This window comes from Macrobrachium rosenbergii, chromosome 2 (assembly GCF_040412425.1).
Source record: "Macrobrachium rosenbergii isolate ZJJX-2024 chromosome 2, ASM4041242v1, whole genome shotgun sequence".
In the NCBI taxonomy this organism is placed as follows: domain Eukaryota; kingdom Metazoa; phylum Arthropoda; class Malacostraca; order Decapoda; family Palaemonidae; genus Macrobrachium; species Macrobrachium rosenbergii.
The window spans coordinates 42145435-42165639 of record NC_089742.1 but is presented as its reverse complement, the minus strand read 5'-3'; the positions used below and the strand labels follow the sequence as shown (position 1 = coordinate 42165639).

At 35.3% G+C, this 20205-nt stretch overlaps 2 protein-coding genes across 22 annotated transcripts in view; one reads left to right on the top strand and one right to left on the bottom strand.

Annotated features, from left to right (window-relative positions):
• Positions 1-20205, bottom strand: part of LOC136845769 (mucin-2-like) — a 1649806-nt gene that overhangs the window by 14678 nt on the left and 1614923 nt on the right. For 17 of the 20 annotated variants that reach the window (XM_067116026.1, XM_067116065.1, XM_067116077.1 and 14 more), the window contains 2 exons: positions 17767-18816; positions 3164-3250 (listed from right to left, as the gene is read on the bottom strand). In XM_067116026.1, the coding sequence (XP_066972127.1) occupies positions 3164-3250; positions 17767-18816 (1137 nt within the window). The remainder of the gene's footprint in view (positions 1-3163; positions 3251-17766; positions 18817-20205) is intronic. The other 3 variants (XM_067116170.1, XM_067116179.1, XM_067116184.1) reach the window with 1 other exon arrangement.
• Positions 1-20205, top strand: part of LOC136845827 (gem-associated protein 6-like) — a 142269-nt gene that overhangs the window by 63216 nt on the left and 58848 nt on the right. The window lies entirely within an intron of this gene.

The following is a 20205-nucleotide window of genomic DNA, read 5'->3' as shown; positions in this document are numbered from 1 at the left end:
CTGATTGCTGATTGTTCTAAGTGCAGCCGTGGGGTTTTTCCAAGTTATACACCTTTGCATTCTTGTACTTCAATTCATTTACATGTATTCTCTGGAACTCTATCTTCCTGTCCTACCTCTCCATCCATCTCTCTTTTCACAATTTTCAGTACTAAATGGTTGAAGTGCCCCAGTTCACAACATTAAAGCCTAAATTATATGAATGATTCATTCATTGTCTTTAGGGATTCATATGCAGTACAACTGCCTATATGGTAATTTTCCCTAAAACATTATATGTACTGTACTATAATATACACTGTTCTTTTTACAATGCTGCCTTCATTAAATTCCTAAAAAAATATTGCACGGAAAAATTAAGAGGAGGAACAGCATAGCAAATAACTGAGAACAAGTTCTTAGGATTAAAGGCACTGGAGACGAAAGATCAGAGAAGGCTATCAAGTTGGTGAAGACCTGTACAGACTGCACACACACCATTAGCCATACACTTTAAAAAAAAAAAAAAAAGTAAATACATTGGTAGCATCAAGTCAATTAATCTTGGGTAACAGTTGGGTTCAGGGTCTACAACAAACAATGGACTTAAGGTTACTCATACTAGTTCTGGGGATGCTCAAGTAGATGGTACACAGACACCTAGTAAATTCTATATAGTATTTTTGTGGGTCCTCATAGAAAAGATCTAAAAAAAAATATTTATACTGTAGATCAAAATGTTTATCCAAAGAAGGCTGACTGATACATTGTGGCAAAAATACTCTGTTTAAGGATTCAAATCCTTCTTAAAAAAAATAAATTCACGTATGGGGATCGTGCAATTGGTGCACCTCATGCGGTGCAATGTAGGCATTGCTTAAGGGTCTTTGCAGCGTCCCTTCGGCCCCTAGCTGCAACCCCTTTCATTCCTTTTAATGTACTTCCGTTCATATTCTCTTTCTTCCACCTTACTGTCCACTCTCTCCTAACAATTGATTCACAGTGCAACTGCGAGGTTTTCCTCCTGTTACACCTTTCAAACTACTGCCAATTTCCATTTCAGCACTAAATGGCCTTAGTTGCCCCAGTGCTTGGCATGTAGGCCTAAAATCTATAAATCAACCAATCAATCAACCATCTAAAAAAAAGTTTCTATTCAAAGCAGTGCATACATTTTTTTTCAACGCACTGCATACATTGTTTTATAAGTGGTTGGTTCATCCAATCAACCCATAAACATAACAATTTATCCAAAATTACATATAGTAATTATATAGTCAACTAGCTGACCAACCCTGAATGACAACCGATAAACTCACTGGTTGCTTCAGTTACAGTTACAGTGCCCAGCATTTTTGACATTCTATATTTCAGCCCTTCTCACCCCCCATTTCTATCGGGGATGATCTTGGACTTAATGGTCATCGGGACCATCACTATTCATCTTAGCGGCCTCGAAAACTATTGATTAGACACTAATATCTGTCGTTTTTGACATTTTATTTTTCACCCCTCTTTTCTATCGGGGCTGAACTTGGACTTAAAGGGCATCTCAGTGACCTCGAAAACTATCGATTAGACTCTAATATCTGTCATTTTTTACATATTAGTTTTCACCTCTTCTCAACCTGGCCCCCCTTCTATCAGGACTGAACCTGGAATTGAAGGGCATCGGGAGTCTCATTATTCATCTCGGCGACCTCAAAAACTATGGATTAGACAAATATCTGTAGTTTTCGGTTATTTTTACATCACCACCTTCCCACCTCTTCCCAACCCCCTTCCTATTGGGAATGAACTTGGATTTAAAGGGCATCAGGAGTGTCACTATTCTTCTCAGCGACCTCAGAAACTATGGATTAGACACTAATATCTATCATTTCGGTTATTTTTACATGTCACCCCCTTCCCACCCCAACTTCCTATCAGGGCTGAACTCGGACTTGAAGAGCATCAAGAGTGTCACTATTCATCTCAGCTACCTCGAAAACTAAAGATTAGGCACTAATATCTGTCGTTTTCTATTATTTTTACATGTCACCTCCCTCCCTATCGGGACTGAACTTGGACTTGAAGGGCATTGGGAATGTCACTATTCATCTCAGTGACCTCAAAAACTATGGATTAGACACTAATATCTATTGTTTTCTGTAATTTTTACATTTCACCCCATTCCCACACACCCCTTTGGTGCCAGTGATGTCTTACCCCCAAAGTGTTCTTTCCCAGATAGTAAGTCATATGTAAACGGTACCAAGTTTGGTTGAAATTGCTCAATGCATTTCAAAGTGTATGTGGAACATATACATAGATACATCCATTTTTATATAAAGTATATATAGATTATATATAAAATCACTATGTAGAGGGATACAGTATATTCAAATAATACATGCTTAACCTTGTAAAAAGCTTTCTACACATGGTCACCCCATTTTTCTGCCAAAAATGATGACAAATGAAGAAAAGGTGCTTGGCAAACAACTAAAGCACAATGTTTCTCTTAGCCCAAGTATTCTACAGCATAAAACTGTATTATGCAGCAGCAGTAAATTACAAAACAATTGTGATATATAAATGATAATCACTGAGGGACTTACACAAGCATGTATCAGACAACTTCTGACGGGTAAACATTGGATTCAGGAATCCTTTTAAAGCACAAAAAGTTGCAAATTTTAAAAGCACCTTGTATTTTTCTTTACAAAGTATTTAGCTTGTGTTCGCAAGGATAAATCACATGTAACGAATTAAGGTTTGTATTTGTTTAAGAACAAATGAAGAATCAAAGCGAGAACAATTAGCCAATGGGCATCTATCAAGGCATCTCAAAGAATTAACTAGCTAACTTTAACACATATAGGGGACCATAGGCCTCTGTACTGAACACCATAAACAAAGTCAATCTTGATTTAAACTATCATAGTTCATACATTAAAGAATGAGCAGAAGTAACTACATCTGGGACCCCAATGATAAATCTCTTTAAAGGACAGCCAATGCCATTTTATAAGTTCAATTAGAGACCCAACATACACTATACCATCCCTTCTGAGGCAAGGTATGGTGGATATCCTCTTCAGAGGATGACTGCTTGCTTGTTAAAATTTGCTCTCTCTCTCTCTCTCTCTCTCTCTCTCTCTCTCTCTCTCTCTCTCTCACACAAAAAAAAAGAGCAGCTTACTTTTAGGTCTGTGTTGAGCACCATTATCTTTTCAGTGGAGATAAAAAGATCCACTTCTGTACTAGGCTGCGTTTCCCCATCTGGAGCCTGCAGTGAAAAATCAACAGGTTAGGGAAAAAATGTGTTATTAGTACAATTATACTGACAACAAAATTATAGTATATGACATAAAATTGTGAAAAGGGTACAAAAATTATTGATACAGGTACCTGCTACTGTATGTTAAAAAAGTATATGAATACTCTACCCTTAATCATTCCAGTTCCTAGAATCTATCATTCATAGCTGAAATATTTGAATGGTACTACATTTAACGCTGCATGGAAATTTACTTATGTATTTCAAAAATGTTCAGGTTGCTAAGCAAATAAATTTTATTATGATGCTGTCATCTTTTAGTGACTGATATCCTTTGCAAAAAGTACCTAATGGTAGATAGTCTACATTCCTTGAAAATACTGTATTCAGAAATGAATTTCCTAAAATGAATTTAATTTCTTAAAATGACTCCGGATAACACAGTAAACAATAATTATACCTGTAGATTAAATATCTGATGTAATACATAACACACACAAAGACCTGAAAATGGAAGGTCAGTAATCTGGAGAATACATAGAGTAATTATAACTAAGTTTTGTAGTATGGTACAACTGTAAGGAATCACAACATCGATACAAATATTATGCATTAAATACTCAATACGAATTGCACAACTTTTTATGCCTGTTGAGACTAATTTTAAAAAAAAATTCTTTTCCTCTTAAATAAGGTGACATCAGGAAAGGAAAACGATAGCCATTACTGCTGCGTACATCTTCAAACATTGAATCAAGGACTAAATTCGTGTACGTTGTTCAATAATTTTTTCATAGTCTCATTGCAGCTTCATCCACCTACACAAAAGTATTATTAGTAGCAAACAGACCATCTCCCTTATACAGTGCTATACAGCAGTTATGTACATATATTTTACAAACACTTTTTAAGTTTTCCTCTCATCATTTTATTGAAGACTTTTGAATTTTATCCTTTTTAATAATTATCTTTGCCCTATCTTTAAATGACCAAAGAACACAATGCTCATATGTCAATGTTTGTTAATTTCTTTACCATATTTTTCTGACACACCTAAAGTTTCTTAACCTTTTTCACTTTTCTTCCCTCCCTATTACCGATGAAGGATTTCCAGGTTTCTATCATTTTTAATTTACATTAAACAGTTATTTTTCATTTCCAAAAAAATACCTCTCAACAGTTCTTTCACATATTCCAAACTCTTTGAACATATGTCCTTCACAACTTATACACAGCCCCTTCTGACAAGCTGAAAGAATACCTGGATGCAATCTCAGATGCATTTTCCCAAAAACTGATGCCCTAAAAATGTCCTTGTGCCTAGTTAGAGCTGACAAAATGTATTCATGCCTCTGAAGTCTGTATACCCCACTGTCAATGCCCATCCTCACAGAATATAATAAGTGGTAATATAGAAGGTATTACACTGAATAGGACGAAGTCATCCAAATTGGAATTATATACACATCATCATCCTTCCACCCAAGTAGTTGTAGTATCCAGATTTCAAAGACTACAGTACAGTAGTCTGTATTCTCATATATATGTATAAAATACATTTGAAATATTCAGGTCATACAATATACAGTACACAGATAATTGCATCATAGCTGTTGCATGGGTGAGGGTGTGATGGCCAGTGCTTGACTGCAGCAGATAACAACTGCATTCTTCATACTAAATTTACTTAGGCAATAAACCCTTCTAAAAATGAAAGTAACACTCTCAAGTTAGCCAATGACTTGTATTCTACAAAATACAGTAGTAGTTTTAAATTATAAAGACAGAAGTCTTACTATACTGTACCACAAAGGAACAGTACTGTATACATCCTTCCACAACAAGCCTTTTTTTTATTCCTTAAATTACCATGATGGCTGTAATCACAGGTAACTTGTGGCTACTAGTGTCGACGATGCGGGATATTAAGGAAGGCCAGAGGAAGGTGCTATGATGACACTACAGTCTACGGCTCATAAGAGCTGAAAATTCTTGATGGTTCACCAGTTTCTTTAAATGTTTGAAGGATTAGCCCCATAAACAATGAAATGCTGTATTGTTTACACAAAGGTAATAAGGAACCTTCAGTCAAAAGCCTCATAAGTTTCTCTCTCATAAACCTTTCAGTATACAGTATTTTCTTATTATACAATGGAACATACTGTTCAAGTATGCTGTGACATATGCACTGTAATTCTTTGTTAACTTCACAGGAATATGAATTATGTTTTAAAATATGTAGTAAGTTATGTATACAACAGGAGTGCAAATAATTTCCATTTTAAGTTGAATCTTGGGTCGTACATTTTTAAAATCTCTAAAAAGACTTATGCTTCTTAAGCAATAACATTTATTTCAAAACTGCTAAGGATGATCCTTTGGCTGAGGATGACTCTCATCTAAAAAGATTTTCAATATACAGTACATGTATTATATACAATTTTTCTGGGAACTTTTCTTCCTCATATCAATCTTCTTGTAAATTCAAAATAATTGTCAATAGTTATAAAGATTAGTAGGAGGTGACTCAGCAGTTTGGCAACGTACTCTTTTTCCATTGTGTCAAATGTGACTCTAAGCCACAACCTCACCAGGTACTTGCAAATGCTTTCTATAGAGGGGAAGCCTGTAAGTCATTACAGCATTCAGGCTTTATCTTTTGCCAGAAGGAGGCCATACTATACCTAGCGTCAACAATGAGGTTCGTATCCTTAAAGCTGAATTTCCTCCATTACTTCCTGACCATCCTATTAGGGCTAATACAGAAAAACTAGACCAATATCTTCACTGTATGCTACTCACAGTAGGCTTTGAACATCAAGATCCCTTAGGCCACAGGCTGGATGAGAGAAGTGACATTGGGAGGCATAAACAAGAAGTCAAATGTTGTGATGCCACTCATCCATGCCTTGGGGTGACTCAGCATTATCTGCAAGGTGGAATTATCTGTTTGGAAAGTTGTTTTGTCCTATGTATGGCCCAAGGACTGGTGAAATATAGTCAGCAAAGCCATGTAAATATGGTTGATGGGTCCCTTCATTCATGCCTTCAAACTGCGACTTCCAAATCACTTGTTGCTCCTTGGTGCACCCCTTCAGTAGTCAATCAACAGGGGGTTCAACTGCAGCTCTTATGACAGTCCTAGTGCAGTCTTCTCTTTTCCGGTGGCAAAAGTCTTGTTAGACATCTTTCTCCAAAAGATGGCAATGGCAAAAGTCTTGTTAGGCATCATTCTCCAAAAGAGGGCAATCTTTCATATTACAAGAATCCTAAGCACTATAATAACCAGCACAAATCTGCTATCAGGATCCTGGAGCATCTTGGCAGCCTCCTTGTTGATGTCTACAACTTCTCCAGACACTATAATAAATCATACAAAAGTCTGACTGTATTAGGTTACTAAGACTAACATAAGGCTTGGCCTTCCAGAGCCAGATAGGACTCACGGTAATAACCTAAAAAAATAACTGTGCATTTCCAGAGGTTGTCCTACTTTTAGTGAAAGCATGTGAAGTGAATGAAAGGCGAGACCTCTTAGTCAAAAGGTTAATGTAGCAGGAACAGAGTTATAACATTTTTATACTTAATATCAAAGAGAAATCATTTACGAAAATCTGTTATAACTCAACTGGAAATGCTTTCTTCTTCCCATGGCCTCATAAGTTAATGTCATATCTACTGGCTGGTCAGTCATCCAAATATGTTTGAGGGTTAATTATGCAACAGATTTAGAAAAATAAACATACATACATAGGACTCAGGGTATAGAACACAGGGTACCAATTCATGTCTTCCCAGTCCATCAATAGCTTTTGCTTCCTACAAGCATTCCAGTGTCTTCATTGGTGGTGATATATGAGAATAAAACACACTTTCTATCTCATCTCTACACTGTGCTTGCTCTAATTCAACAAACCAAGATCGTAATGGGATACTACAAAGCAATATCAACGTATGTTAACACTTTAGGTTTCAAAGCTGTCTTATTATCACAGGGAGACTTTAAGTACACAGTAGTTATCTCTCTGTGTGTCTGCTATCATTATTCAAATATAACTGGACTACACATAGTTTACATGACAGCAGTTCACCCAGCATCATGCCAATTCTTGTCATGGAAATGACAGGACATCATTTTCCCTTGCAACCAGTCAATCCATTTAATGTGGTTTTCAAGTTGCCACTACTTAGCATCTTCATCCATTAGTAGAAAATCTCTGATAACTTTCCATACAACAGATGAAGTGATGCCCGAGATGCCAAAAAAAAAATAATTTTTCTACATATACTTTAGTGCTTACTGATAAGAATTTAACAATGAGCACAGTGCATTCTTACCACTGAAATCATTGTAAGAGTTTCTTTCCCAAGGTTCTCGCTCTTTTTAAGCTGTCATACTTGCTAATAAAAATAACAGAAGTAGCTGCAACAAGACAGCGCTTTCATTTATATGCTAGTTAACCCTCACTGAAACTCAAGGGCATGCAAACAAGATAGGCTTTCATTTGTGTGCTAATTATCCCTCTCTGATGTGGACTATTCACATATTGAACACAGTGTTAAAAGATATTAATAAAGCCAGCAAAGATTTGCAGGGCCAAGACTGGTGCTAATTTCTATATGATCTCCGGTCAGAAAAACAATACTGTACTGTATTGGGCCTAAATAAGTGAACCCAACAGTGCAGCAACTGAGCTACAGTATTTCACATCCAATAATGCTTCCACAGTTGATAAAATAATGAGATGACATCAATTAAGGAAAAAGATTTTCTGATCACTTTCCCTGTTTAACACAAGCAAGACTTTTCCTGTTCCAGTAATAGTTATTCTTTTTTCGTTCTACCAGAAATTAAATAGACCTCCACTAATATGGAGACTTGGATTATGTTCACTGATCCGATAAGCATAACAGTATCCTCACTACTGAAATTCCAGAAAAGGTTTTCTTTCCTGCGGTGCAGCTCTGTTTAAGCTGGGATACTTGCTATTGAAAATTTCTCAAGTTGCTAAATTCCATTTTCATCAAAACACAGTGGGGGTGGTTAATGGGAATGAATTTTTTTTTTCAGAAACCATCACTGATATGGACCATCCACACATTCAGCACAAAGACAGATACTCTTGATAAAGTAACTGAGTGCTTGGAGGGCCAGGCCTAATGCTAATTTTTAGATGAAAATTTCCTGTCAGGAAATCTATAAATTGATAAATTGAGGCCATGGTACATTCTCGCATGTAACTAGTAACCATGATCAAGGAAATGACTGAACATCCAAACAGAGCAGCTATCATGCATTTACATCTAGTACAGTAATTCCTCCATTCAGTGACTCCAAACTAAAGCAGCATTTTGTCTCCTGTTCAGGTAATAACTTTTGCTATTTTTCTTTCTACTGGAAATGAAATACACCTCCATGAAATACACCTCCATGTAAGAGTCATCAGACATCACTGTACAGTGTAATGAAAGGATGACCCATGAGAGAGAGGTAACATTCTGAGTTTGCCCATAAAGCCAAGAAAACTGGGGAAGCTCTTCTTTTTTACTGGAAAAACCAAAGAAGTAGAAGAGTCCAAATATGGTTAGAACTTTTGAAAGATCATGTTCCTTGTATATACTGTCCATGCTTGTGATGGGATATTAACATAAAACACCACCTTTTGCTAGGATACATCCAAAGATCATACCCACTTGTTAATATATAATGAAAAAGAGGCCTGGTAGCCTATTTCTGGCAGTCTTTGCTAAGGAACTGAATATCCAAAGTGTCTGTGCCACTTTTGGGGGGACAAACAATATCTTGCCACCTCTTGCACTCTACCTTGAAGAAATCTCTCATTTAGAATATACAACCTATGCACTGCTGGCTATAGAACAGAATAGATTATAGAACTTAGGCCAAAGGCCAAGTACTGGGACCTACAAGGTCATTCAGCACTGAAATGGAAACTGATAGTAAAAAAGGTTTGAAAGGTTTAACAGGAGGAAAACTTTGCAGTTGTACTATTAATCAACTGTCAGGAGAGGGTGGAAAGTAAGATGGAAGAAAGAGAATATGAATGGAGGTACAGTAAAAGGAATGAAAGGGGTTGCAGCTGGGGCTGAAGTGACGCTGCAAAGAATCTTAAGTAATGCCTGCACTGCATGAGGTGCACCGACAGCACTACTCCCCTACAGGTACTGCTGGCTATTGACCCTTCAAATCTAGAAACTAAAAAGAGTAACCACCTATCTATCCTTTGCACATTAAAAAATTGTGTTAACCTCTCTGAGAAGTCAATATTATCATAGAACCTTGAGTTGGTCAATTACAAGGGTTCTTACCTACATTTAGTGGTAATTTTACTTTCTTAGCCCACTAAGCTGGTTGACATGAATGTCAAAAAGGGAATCTTGATTTTCCTGAAAAATTTTTTGTTTTAATCACAGAAAATATGTCAGGTTCCTGAATGGAAAGTACAACTACAATCACCTGCCAAAGGTATTCAGTGGCTAGAATATTTTCATTCTCCATCTGAATCCACGGCAATGCACTAAGTATTAGCAAAACCATGGGAAGATGACTAGGTTACAAAACAAAAATTGATATTTAGTCTTGGATTTTGTATTGGAAGGGTGTCTTCTTCAGTAATTTTTGTTTTCCATGGAAGTTTCTTTAAAAATGCCTGCTGTTATTGTAAGTGGTTTTTCCCAGAAGAATGCTGATCCTTGGTACCAAAAGTCAAATTTCAATTAACTTTAGAGCCCAATTAATGTGCAACTAAAGTTAGCATGCAATGGTGCTTTTGTAAAAATTGTGCTGTATAATTACAAAGTGCTCACTTAAGATAAGTACTGGTGTATATCAGCTATACAGTGCTACAAATATAAAATACAGTACTGTACTTTAGTAATGTTATACAATAATAAATAGCAAATTGACTAATGCTGTATCAACTCGTCAAAAAACTACATCTCAATATAGCTTGGTTCTTTAATATCTGAGAAGCTTGTGAAAAGCTGATTTGGCATTTTCTCTCTTTGTACTTAAGTGATATCTCTTGTATGCCATGCCATAGTTTTATTTTACCTACACACGTCAAGTACTGGATGCAATAAAGATAAAGTATTACTTCATAAAGATAAAACTAAAATTTTTACTTTATATAAATTCCTGTCCAAAAATTAGAATTACCATGATAACCACATCTAATTTTCTATGTCCTTAAGTATACCAACTAATATCTTGCTAGTTTCCCCAACTTATGGTTGTGGGAGACAAACTATAATGAATGCCCATATCCTAGCAGTCAGCAATAATTTGCACAGAGCTACCATAAAATCTAATGATTCCAGCACTTTGCTTTTTTTTTTGAAGATATCAATATTCTGCATCTAGAAAAAAAATTTTTTTTAAATTTACTGCAGCACACTTGAGTTTCCAGTAGCTAGATGCCAAAAAACTTACATTTGTAAAACAAATAATTGTTGTGCTTTTCAGAACAGTATGTATCTACAGTATCCCATTATCAAATTCCATATTAATCAAATATTATACAATACTCCTGAGTTAGGTCATGATAAAGGTCAACATATACACATTATTTCAAAAGTAACAATTTTAAGACTGATATGAATCAAATAGTGTAGTTGTAGACTCAGCATCTGTTAAGGTTTTTCAAGAGGCCATGGCAAATTGGCTATGTGTAAACCTGCATGGATATTGATAAGGTTGTCATATATGCCCACTGGTAATGGACAAGAATTTGGTATATGAACAGGTAGACCTGAAGTAGTGTAATAGCTTAAGTGCAAGCTATACCAACAGCTCATATAAATTAACAAGAGATTTTTTGAACTTCACGTTAATGATAATACAACTGCAGTGTTAAAAAGACTGTTGTAAATTCCAAAGGCTACATACGTATACTGTATAAATCAATCATCAATGTCACTGATGTCGTAAGCAAGAAACCTAAGTTCCTACCATGCTAACCTCATCTGTTAATAAGGACAACCACAAACCAAATTTTCCTACATTACAACCCTAATTAAGAAAGAGCTAAAGCTAAAAATACAAAGTAATTCCTATTCATGTAACAAATCTATCTTAAAAAAAAATAAGAAAAGGCTAAGAATGAGCACAACTTAATTATCTTGCAACAGCCTTTCCATGGCAACCAATGAAACATTTAGCATAGCAACAGTAATCTATATTGTTGACAAGGCAACAACTACCATTTTTCCTTTAATGCCAATGAAAATATTCATGCTCAAATAAATATTCTTAAATATTAAGGGAATGTCTCAAAAATACCATTTGCTAAAATATCCTAATATTTTTCTATAAATTGCAAAGCAAATGTTTTGAAACTAGCAAAGGAGGGAGCATTCAGCCAGCCAATAGCATTCTAGATTTCAAATATGCAATTCTAGTCATGAGTAAAACACTAAATGCAAATCTACAGCCACTTACCAATGCCTACACCGTAGCAGCAAAAGGGAAAAACAGATATAAAGGTTAGTGCATTTTAGGAAAATTAAATTCGTTATGTACAACTTAATGGTTAATACTAAAGGTAAACAATAAGGATGGACCAGTGAGATAAGGATGGATAATCATCATAGCTAAAATAGCAAGAAATACATATACTTTGGAACTTCATACTCACACTGGGCATTTTCTACCATCAACAGTAAAACCATTACCTTATCTCAATGACCAATCAATCAGGCAAATGTCTAGAGTCAAACTAAAAGAAACACACTACTGAAACAGCTTAAATGATTCAGCAACTCCTTATTAAACAAAAGTTTATGCAAAACTTCAATTGCACCTCTGACTCTTGACATCAAATATTGCTGCAATCTGCATTCAAACATAACCACATAAAACAAACCAAGAGCACATAAATACATATGACAATGATTCTCCAAAAATAAGTAATATTGACAGCCACACACAAAACATCCTGCTGAAAACATCAACGAACCTGCAACAATCAGAACATAGTTATTAGTTTCCAATGAAAAGATCTCATGCATGCTGTAATACTACTCTTCCCCAGCAAAACTTCTAGCAGCACTCATTTCATTTTAGAAAATTTGCAATTCAAAGTATGACAACCCTTCTCCAATACAGTGCAACATGACATTTTTTTTAGTAAGAATGATCAATAATTACAGACAGTATAATGACCATTCAATAGCTCTACTACTGTATTTATGTGGTCTATTTAAAATCAAAGAGTGCCTTAAGTGTAGTTGTAAAGGAGAATATCAATGTCAACCCACCATCAAACCCATACTCATTATTCATAAACCAGTCATGACAGTAAATTCTGAAGCATTTTCCAGTTAACAAGCAGAGATCAAGTGGCAGACTTGAGCTAAAGCTATTATTTAGAGAGAGAGAGCAGGATGCAACATAATAAAATCATAACTTGAAATAAGTATATTTTAACTTTAAAAGACTATATCAAATCCTGTTAAAGTCTTACCAAATTAATCAACCTTAAGGTTACAAAATGTGTTATAGAATACTTTGGTAACCAGCATAGGCACACACAAACAGTTAAAGAACTTAGACATAACAAAAGACATCCACACAAGACCCCTTATGCTAGATCTAAGTAAGCAGAAGCTTATGCAGTATTCATTCTTTAACACACATCTTATGCAATGTTCATTAAGATGAAACAAGAATTATTCCCTACACTTTGGTTAAAAACAAAACAAAATAACCTATAGCCTTTCATATGACAAAAACAATAATGACCTCAAACTTTCCTAGCTTCTCAGATCATTTCAGTAAAAATGTTCTGAATTTCACATTAATTTTAACTGTACAAATCTTGATAAGTCTTATAAATGTTAAAAAGGTATCAGAAAATATTGCCTGTCATCTTATTCCACCAATGATGGTGTGCACTACTCCGAGCTTGGTAGTAAAGTAGCTCTTTCATTGTTTAAATCCAGTATACTGCATAACTATACTTGAGAAAACCAATGAAGCACTTGCAACCTTCTGTGCATAACGCACCACTGGAACTAACAGAACTAGCATTCAATGCTGTACAGTAATGGCTATTCAACCAAGATGGCTCGTAGACTCATTTTTTTTACCATGGCTCTTTGGTTTATATGATGATTTATTTGTCTAATGTGTAGTTCATATGTGACTGCACATTTTGAGACCAGTTTCCTAAAAACAACAGAAACCCATGATGGGCATGTATTTTTATACAGTAATCTTACTTATTCAACATGTTTTATCATTCCCAGGGCAATTAGTAACTCAAGATAAACTAAAATAGTTAATAGATTCTGTTACCATTTTATTACAAGAGAAAAAATTACATTAAAGCCACAGCTTGATAATGTATGCTGCACTATTATGGTCTTTCATCAAATCAACTGAAAAATACTGTTCATATACTCTCAATTATTACCATATTTTCCCACATAAAAGGCATATCCTTATTTTGGAAGGTATATTCTGGAAAAAAAAATTACAGCTTCATCCCCAATCTTCACAACCCTCCCCACTATGAATTATTTTGAGACTTCTTACCTACATGTACTATTCACATATTACTGTAAAAAAACATGCAAATAAGTTATCTACAGATATGTGTACTGTAGGTCTGCATATCTCAGTTATTAAGACATTCTAATAATGTTTACTGTTAAAATACAAAAAGTACATTGTGAAAAAAAATGACAAAAGTCTTAAAAAATGATGGCAAGAGTTGCACTCACGAGCTCCTAGTGAATACCACTAAAGTGGCACCTCAATACTGTAGATGCTTTTGGGGGGTCTGGCTTTCTGATAAGTAACAAAGTCTGGCTTTCTGATGAGTAACAAAGGCCGTATAATATTGCAGTTTCACATAGTTCCTCACCTATACTAACCTGTGCTTTATACTTAACATTCAATTTAAGAAATTTTAAAATGTATCACATCTAAAATGGTGGTATAACACAAATTACTCATAATAATGTAGCTGATAAGTACAGAAGTCAGCTAAGTTGTGGCATTACTTTTCAAAAGAATTTTGTACATCACAAGAAAAAAATTTGGTAAACTAAAACCATTCTACAATCAGAATCCTGAGCAACTGTGATATCTCAATGATCTTCAGGAAATTCCTTATCACATTTTCCTCAAGATGTGTGAGAAGTAAATATTCTGGACCAAAAAACAAAGCAAAATGCAGTATCTTCAGCTTCTTATCAAGACAACTGAATCTGTTAAAAAAAATATTCAAGAAGCTTTAATTGTAGTTGTTTTTTACAGGTTTTAAATACATACATGATAGAAAATACATACACATATACTGTACTATTAATTTTATAGTTACAGTTTGTCATACAAATACAGTACAGTAAAATATTACTGAAAACATGTGGCTAATCATGTTTAAGGCTAATGTATAGCCCTGTTGCCAAAAGGTTTCCCTTGCCTGATTTATATACTATTACTTTTCTTCTATGCAACACAACCAGTTGCACCAGCTTATGCAGATCAGCATCTAAATATAATAACTGTGACACCTCAGCTACCGTTGATTCTTTTGCACAAATCCATATACAGTACACACTCTGTGTTGCTCTGCTAGCTTTAGCTTCTAAGCAATTTATATTGATGGGCCTTCAATTTTCATTATTAATTTTGCTTATGGTGTGCTTTTTAATTTTTCTGGGGTAATTTTAAATTGGTTTCACTTAATTTTGATGTAAATCAACTTTTTGTACTTAGTGGTCTGACTTTCACTTGCCCTTCCCTGTGTTTCTGTGTGCATCCTAATTTTTGTATTTAGGATATTAGATTCTAGTGTGTTTTGTATTTTGGTTTATGTTTAGGGAATGTTCCATAAGATTTACAATCATTTTAACTTGAGCAAGGGAATTTGTTTGTTGCATATGTGCAGTCTGCTTAACCTACTGAGAGTATGGTTCAGTCATGCTTTTGTTTTTGTAGTAACCTGTTGCCTTCAGCTCTGTGCTTGCATTTAAGGTTTTTGTTTTATAATTCCCATTTTTGTGTATTAATTACAAGAACTGTATAAATAATCAGGGCAACATTAATTAAATGTGACATAATTTGAAGGGTAAAGGTTACAAGTGAACTTAGTTAACGCACTGTTGAATTATTTACCTGTTACAATGATTGCAGTGGTTTTGCCTATACTGTATTTAAAAATATTACTCCTTCATATGGAATATTATGTCGATCTGCCTAGCTAAGAATCTCTGATTTTTCCCTTCACACACACGCAGCATATAGAGTATTATTCAAACTGGAAAAGTAGCCCATAGGCTAAAGTTGACACCAAAAAATATGGATTTATCCAAATTTTCCCTCATGTATTTCATGTTTGTAAGTATATTTTCTTTATTTTCCTGGTAACAATATGCACACTAGGATTACGGATCCACACTAATGATCGTCATAACAATAAAAATCATAACACTATATACCTCAGTGAAAAAAGTTTGATAAATTTATTCACAAGAGACCCATATGACATGATAGATGTGCCCTGTCCTTAAAAAACTAAAATGATATATTTTACTTATTGCTAATGATGGCAAGCTGCATGAAAATGAATACTGTTTACTGTATATATACTGTAAAAGGAATAACCAGTGCTCACTAACTGTTCCTTGTAAAAAAATTGTAAATTTCACAGTTCTTTTGAAAAAAGTACCCTTAGGTAAATTCCACTGCTCTTGAAAAAGTACCCTTTTGTTTACAATACATCTCAGAAACTAAGGAAAGATTACATAGTAAGTATGGTACAGTGTATCTACAATTTGCCAATGACACCCAAAAGAAGTTAACTTTTAAATCACTGTAGAAATAAATTGTTACTTTCACACTTTATCACAACAGCCTGTTTGTATGGGTCACAAATTTTGTGGCATTGGGACAAAATTTTCATCAGAAATATAATATAAATTTCCTTATTTGAAATAAACATACAATATGCAACTTTCCACTAAAATCACAATAATAACAAGGGTCAAGTTAGGTTATAAACTGAGCTGCCATCTACCAAATATTTAAAGCCTTCCATATTCTTTAATGGACAAAACCTCTTATTCAAAAGTCTTTTATATTAGCTTCACTCAAACATGTTTTACACAGTAAAATTAACAGGTTAACCTACTTAAAAATGCTTCCTCAACTATGAGGTAATCAATAGACATGTATCTTGTGCTCCGTATGCAACACCACTTCCTTGCTTTCATAAAAGGATACTACTAATCATGGAAATATGAAGAACTTGCATATGAATTTGGAAAAAATTCCTCTGCTTCTTACTTCATCACTATTAACCACAGATTGTATAAATGAAAACCATATACATAAAGCCTAGCATGGGAACCCTCAAGAAAAATAGTGACCCAATGCCATTGAAAAAAGATGCTCATGGTTTTGTGAACCATGTCACATGCCTGTAGTAACTCTTCAAGTATGGAGTGATTTGCCAAAAGTACTAGAACTCCAAAACAAAATAAAAACTAGTGTAAAAATTACACTTCAAATAACCCATAATGTATAAAAAGGCCACACAGTATATATATCTGTTCCAAGTCACAGGCCAGTGGGATGAACAATGCCCTTTTTTTTGGGTCAGGTCCGTAGAAAACATAAGAAAAATAGGATGGGCTTAACTTTTGATGAAATGACAGATTTGTCACTTAAAAGAAGAAAGCTTAAAAGACTCAAGAAGAGGAAGAACTGAAGAAAGTGAATACCCCAACTTGTCAGTTCAGTGAAAGATGCTGCCACTGAACTGTGCAATCTGAGGATTACATATTCCCTGAAAATTAACGTCCTGACAGATGCTTAAAGATGCCGATAGGAGAAACCAAAATAGTAACTAGAGAAAAAAGGAAGCCACCTTGTGCAAAGGAGGAGGATTACGAGGTGAAATATCAGTGGGAACATATAAAGACATTGCTCAAACGAAATGTTTAAATTTTCCCTGTCAGGGAGACAGACAATGAATGAAATGACTGACAGTGCCCTGAATGCTTTTTGCCTGATACTGTTCTTGCCTTTTCAGAATAGTATTTCTGTATGTAGAGTTAAGGTTTTCAGTTGTGAACAAGCTGATAGATTTCGGTGCTGAAACTACTCGGTATTAACCATTCCATGCTATTATGTAAAGAAAGTTGTAATATCTTACTTGATGCAAATACTCTTACCAGGGTAACAATATATACTTAGGAAAGCTCCACTTCAATTACTGAGTCTTTGAAACCAATAAATTGCTGTAGTTTAAAAGATAAAATCTGATTAAGTCATAATGCTACACTAAGCATCTGCATAAGTTGGTAGCTGTTTGCTGTCTGTGCATCTGCAGTGCAATAGAAAGAAAACCACTGCAAATAAATCTCAGACAAAATCTGCAATAACAGTAAAAATTAACATCCAATACAATCAAAGTTCATGTAGATTTCAAAAGATCTTAAATTTTGACACACGTACAAATGAGCAGACTTCATAAAGGACACCAAATCTGACCCACCTTTAAATGAGCCACAGCTTCCATGACCATATCCTTCTTGGGTCTCTTGCATGTAGTCTTGCGAGTTGTAGCTTTACCTGACTCTTCTGCAACATCAACTGACCCCACCAGACGCAGGTGGAAAACTGTGCCAGCCGGCCCCAACCCTGGACCCCCACTCTCCTCCGAAACCCACTCCAGGCTCCCTCCTCCACCCTCCACTTCTAATCCCTCCTCTGTTTCTTCTGGTGCTGTTCCACTGGCTCCTGGTACAACTGTTAATACTTCTATGCACTGGTCTTCACTATCAGTACTAAGATTTCCATCTGCCTCTCCAGCACCATCTTCTGATCTCAACACTTTCTGTATCTGTAACTTATCAGTTTCTCTTGCTTCTTCTTCATCTTCCTCCTCTTCCTCCTCCTCCTCCTCTTCTTCCTCAACTTCTTCCTCCTCCTCAACTTCATGATCACCATCATCATCTTCATCTTCATCCTCACCTTCCTCTGCTTCTTCATATTCTTCTTCACCAACTGTGACATTCATAGCTTCTCTTGTTTCAGAAAGAGCCAACAATGCAGTATTTTCTGTTTCAATAGGCTCTTCTAAAACACCAGGAGGTAATGGAGCTACTATAGAATGAGCAGGACCTACATCAGTCATATAGGAACAAGCTGAACATGAAGAAATTCCTGTACTCATTTTTGGTATAGGCTTCCAAGCTGTGGTATTACCAGTGTGGCGAATCTCTGGGGGTGACTGTGGATATCTATGTCCTCTTAAAGGAGAATGTATGATGTGAGGAGTCACATGGAAGTTTTCATTTGATTTTGGAGATGAAAGAGACTTAGCTGTCTTTGTTCGAGGAGAATCTGAATTTCGTGAGCAGTTATGTTCCCTGGTGGATATTCCTACAGGGATAGCATACTCTCTATTAGAATCATTCTGAATGTGACTGCCAGGAGAACTCTGGGAAACAGGTGAATGCTGGGGGCTTGGGGAGTATGGGGGCACTGGGGATGGGACCGGATCATGACTTTCCGTCAGCGCTTCCTTATCATCATCTGCATCCTGACAGGGGAATGTTGTTTTGGTTGGTTCTCTAGCTACTGTAATGCTCTCAAGGTAATGAGAATTAATAAGTAATTACAGTGTCAAGAGATAAAAGAACTCTTCTGGGACCAATCAAATACTGTCTGAATATAACTTACAACAGTTGAAAGAACTTTAGACGTTATCATTGCATCTACCGCTGAGGAGGGGGACAGCAGAGGGACCAAATACACGTTTCTTGGAACATAATGGGACAGAAAAAAAACCTTAAGCAAAGCAAAATAAAGTAAAATAAACACACGAACAAGATGCAGACCTTAAATCATTAGTTAAAACTTTTATCATAAAGCCTACGGCTTATCAGTATAATGGCTTTATGGGAGTTTCTTGACGACAAAACACAAGGTCTGAGAGTATACTTATATATCTATTCATAAGAAAAAGAAAAAGCTGATCACTGATGCACGTTGCAGCAACTGACACACATGCAGCCATGATAACCAGCACTCAACCAAAAGTTTTTGGGAATGACATAACATTAACTATTAAAAGTGTTGATTTTGATAATGACAATACAATAAAATTATTCAAGAATAATAACCAACCAAAACAGACATTAACACTGCCTGGTAAGCAGAATAAATCAATAAGGAAAAACACTGGCACTGTTTCTGTCTGTGTCCACTGTGTTACCCCTTTTATATCATCATTATTACTGGCTACTCACAGACAGACTGCTAATGATTGCAACTCACGTCAACTTACTTAGACATACTGATACTTCAAATCACACCAAACTGCAAAAGAAAGTCCCCTTTTCCAAAACAGTCCAAGTCTTTTGCTGAAGTACCTCAATTGTCCCTGGTGTTTATGAATTTGAAAGAATTTGATTACCTAAATATAGTTAAAAGTCTCAAATCACAACTGAACCAATACAATAGTAGTAATAATAATAATATTAATAGTAATAATAAATAAAATATGACAGAACCTGACTTGTAAATCTGATCCTTTAATTCACAATGAAAGACCAGTTTTTACTCTGTATTGTAAGTGATCATCACAGCTTATTTTATGATAAAAGAAAGTTTACAAGCATGAGAAAAACTCAATAATCAGCTCTTAAACAGTGTGAATTTTTGTTGACATTTTAGTATAACAGAAAATCCCATCTACATTTTCTATGATGTGCTTCTGAATTTCTCATGTGCTAACTGCAATACTGTATCAGCAAGATAGGCTACCATATACTAAGATTTCAAAAAAGCCCTAGCAACCTCCTAAAGAAAAAAAAATAACTTCTCAATATTTAAATTTCTCACATAAAAAAGTACTGTAATCCTATATTTTTACCTGAACCTGCTCTCTACAAAAAAGCATACAGCCACTGCATTATCTAGCTGCCTA